This window comes from Protomyctophum parallelum (genome assembly GCF_964188405.1).
Source record: "Protomyctophum parallelum genome assembly, chromosome: 14".
Lineage (NCBI taxonomy): Eukaryota > Metazoa > Chordata > Actinopteri > Myctophiformes > Myctophidae > Protomyctophum > Protomyctophum parallelum.
This window is the reverse complement of record NC_139709.1, coordinates 45,793,164-45,797,280: the sequence shown is the minus strand read 5'-3', so window position 1 is coordinate 45,797,280 and position 4,117 is coordinate 45,793,164. Positions and strand designations below refer to the sequence as shown.

General features: G+C 42.6%; 1 protein-coding gene across 1 annotated transcript; it reads right to left on the bottom strand.

Moving 5' to 3' along the window:
* Nucleotides 1-1,995: 1,995 nt before the first annotated feature.
* On the bottom strand, nt 1,996-2,517 carry LOC310871342 (eukaryotic translation initiation factor 5A-1-like; the record flags this gene model as incomplete). Its single annotated transcript, XM_083782828.1, has 1 exon — nt 1,996-2,517. Exon 1 carries the CDS (start codon nt 2,458-2,460, stop codon nt 1,996-1,998), a length of 465 nt encoding a protein of 154 aa, XP_083638954.1. The 5' UTR covers nt 2,461-2,517.
* Nucleotides 2,518-4,117: the final 1,600 nt, after the last annotated feature.

Here is a 4,117-nt window from a genome sequence, read left to right as displayed (position 1 = left end):
TACATTAAACTGACTGAAACTCTTGTCACACTGTTTACAGTGGTAAGGTCTTTCTCTCGTGTGGATACGGTGTATTTTCAAATTATCTAGACGATTGAAACTCTTGTCACACTGTTTACAGTGGAAAGGTCTTTCTCCTGTGTGGATACGCAGGTGTATTTTCAAATTATTTAACTGACTGAAACTCTTGTTACACTGTTTACAGTGGTAGGGTTTTTCTCCAGTGAAGTGGAAGTGCCTCATGGAAGGCACCATAACGTTATACTTGATCTATGGCCGACAATCGCCAGGGTTTTTGTTGTTTGTTTGTTGTCTCCTGTGCCGTTGCATGTACAGTAGGCACACAATATACAACGGTAGCCATTCAATTGACTGAGCATGTTGAATTAGCATCGGAGGGATTCAGTAAGGAGTGTTTACCGTTTAGCAGTTCAGCCTGAGCAAACCAAAGCACAAGAGAAAGTGAGCAGCAATCTAACGGCAGATAAAGAGTGGAAGTTGGCCATCAGCTTCAGCTGTAGACTTTGTGGTGCCTTAAAGCATACCCTGCCCCTAGTTAGGAGAATGGTAAAAAAAAAATCAAGTGAGAAGTAGGGTCATTTTCTCTGACTTGTGTACAATCAGACCTCTTTTTGCTACCAGTGGAGTCGCCTACACTGGCTTCATTTTTCAGACCAGGAGCTTCTACTTGGCTGCAACACTGGGACCAATATGACCTGGAGCCCAGGTACAGAGGTCATACTCAGGGCTGCACACAACTTTTTTGGTCTAGTACTCAGAAGAGCACCTGGAGGAGTTACTTGGTGCTCCTAAAATGCGGCGACCTGTCTCGCTGGATGGATAAAAGGGATGCATGAATAACTTATAGCAAAACGATATTTATTGGATAAGTGGGGACTGGGGAGTCAATGGAGAGTATTGCAACTCTAGATTCATCCCATTATTTAAAAAAATCTAGATTTGCAAATTGCAGCTATAGGTCCATGTGTATTCCAGCCCTATATGCATATTCTAATACAAACTTCTTCTTTTTTTGATACAAACTTCTTAATAGTTCCTAATATAAGGAAGTATTATAAGGATATAGGATATTATAAGAATATAAGGATAATATGAGCATCAAAGCAATATTTAGATACTTTTTTTATTTAAATAGCCGATCTACTAGCTCACAACGTGTTGCGGAGGCGACACGTTGTGAGCTTGCAGATCAGCTATTTGTTTAACATACGACACGTCGTACGGCGAAGCATACGTCAGGCTTCCCTTTTGTTAGCCGAGGCGATGTACACAGTCAACACAGAGTCAGACAGTCAGACACACATGGCTCCTCGGTGCAAAATAAACAGTGTACACTACCCGACTTTACGATAATAAGGGACAGTATGTCGGGACACGCTGTTGTCATGTTGATAAGCTTCATGTTGTGCAGCAGCAGTGCCAGTCCGCAATGCTTTGCACTCCTCCCAAAACCTGTACCCGTAAAAAGTAGGTGGCCGGTGCCTAGGCTGTGAGAGACGGCATCACACACGAGCAACTTGTTCCAGCACCCGGAAAACAAACACAAGCACAGCGGTGAATGGGAAGAGTGCAAAGCATCTAAAGCATGCCCTTTTACAACTTTTACTTTTTAGTTCGCTGAACTACACTCCTTGCATACAAAATACAGGAATGTTTAAAAAGTAAACAATTAAGAGCAAAAATAATAACATGGCCCCATGCTCTCTATGAGGAATGTTGCAAAGAATTGCTGGAATAAGTACTTAATTTTTGAAGGAAATCTAATCTGCAGTGGATTAAGTGGCGATAACGTCAGTGATCAAAGTGAATGCCATTCAGTCATGAGCCAAAGGTCCACGTGGAAGAGCCTGGTTTGGTCCAGTTTCCTGACTTCAGGTGGTCAGCAGGGATACTGGTGAAAATGTGGGGTGAAGGCTATTAGCTTTGGTGAGGCTTTAGAACCAAGAGGCGTGGGAGTGTCCAGACGTCTCCTGGTTACATGGGCATAATCTTGGCAGAAATTGCACATTCCTCCTCCAAGGCAATGAGCACTGTGACCATTAATTGGTCACCTGCATCAAACTTCTTCTCTATCTCCTTTCCCAAGTCACCCTCTGGCATCTTCAGGTCATCCTTCGGTCCTTCTGCATCCAACAGGCTCATGTAACCGTCTATGACACCTATGAGCTGGTACTCTTTCCTCCTGATATTAGGAACCTCCATGTTGTGAGTGGAGGGACAGATATCTTCATACTTCTTCCCGGTAAAGATGTCAATCCCAACCATGTGAACCTTGGCATGTCCATGCTTCCCAGTCTTGGAGGTGGTCATGTCAACAATCTTGCAGGGGTGTCCCTTCAGCATGACATGGCCATTCTTCCTCAGCGAGGAGCATTGCATGGGAAAGGTGGAGGAGGCTCCAGAATCTGCACTGGAGAATTCAGCATCGAGGTCTGACATGGTTGCTGCTCACGGGATGCTTCCAACAAAAGGCGTACGTCAGTAGAGCACTCACTGCAGGAGGATACACAGATACTCACTCACTCTTTGAAAGTCCTGACTCCTACAAAATCTTTAAAAAACTTGTTTTCAAATGAAGTTTTCACACTATATATAGGCAGAGTTCAGGGCTGATGTCACACACAATACAAACCCTCACCATGCATGACTAACAACACCACTTTTTAGGTGCTGCTGCAGTTTGCGCATGTGTCCTGAATTTAGCCCAGTCTTATATTGCTGTTTCAAACATCCAAATACTCTGAGTGTACAAATGGAACCAAATGACGCTTACAGGTCTGTGGTTGTATTAGTAACAGAGTGCACAATCTTGCTCCAGTTCTGACACTTAGGTTCAATGAATAAGCATGACAATTATATGGTTGTTGTGATCACTAAACAATGGCAGTACTATAAGAGCTGGGGAACACTGACTGAAATTAGCAGGTCAATGTGTTGTCATTGATGATTTGTTCGAAAGCTGAACAGGTAGAAGAAGATAATAACAGAGAAGCAATGCATTTGGAACAATAATGCTTAAATTATACTTTATACAATGGTTTCTCTGACTTGAGAAAACCAAAACCTAATTTGGAAATGATTAAAGCTCATGGTACTGATGTCAACACTGATCACTGCGGAGCTTCGCGCCAGATCAGTCTCTATCCTTTTAATACTCTATGATTTAACCCCACGACGTCTCCACTCTCCAGTATGCTCAGCAGTGCATTCTGGCATCCCCCCCCCCCCCTTTTACTTGGTAGTATGTCATTGATTTATTTTACTTGATTATTTACCTTATTTACCTCGTTTGTTGACTAGGGTAGGGTTCATGATATTTTCTCTGATCTTGCACTTTGTGTAAGTCACTCTGAATTAGTGTGACTGCTAAATGCCTAAATAAGGTACATTGTATATACCGTACTAGCCTATATAATTAATGGCATTTTTGTAGCGCTTTTCCAAGTGCGCAAATCGCTTTTCAATAGTTCATTCATTCATACATTGGGAGGTGAAGCGCCGAACAGTCGACGACCAGTGTCCTCACTTCCCACATTCACATACAAATGGTGGCAAGCTCACACCGACTCATTGGAGGCAATGTAGGGTTCAGTGTCTTGCCCTTGCGCTGGGATTCGAACCGCCAACCCACGGATCATTGGACGACCTGCTCTACCTCCTGAGCCACAGCCACCTAAACAATATACTGTAACAATTCTCTTATCAAATTAAACTTTAGTACAACACTGCAGCACTTCAAAGGGATTTCGAGAACAAAAGAAAATGTAAAATAATTAATACAATTAGTAAGTAATGTTTTGTAATCTTTCTAGCATCTCAGTAATGCAGATTTTGACTCCGGCCAGCGCTTTTTCCCCGCTGGTAGTATTTCTAAATGTTTGTTGTTTAAGGCACTGGGGCTTTATTCTACAGTCACTCTGGGATAAGGGCCTCAGCCGAAATGCCTGAAATGTAAATAATGTAAATATAATTAATTTATGTGCTTCGTGCTGTTTGTGCATTTCTCAAGAGCAATTGACACTCTTAAGCTGTGTAACTGCCTAACTTTCATCAGTCCACTGAGCAAACACTGGTTCCAACTAACATGGGCTGATGT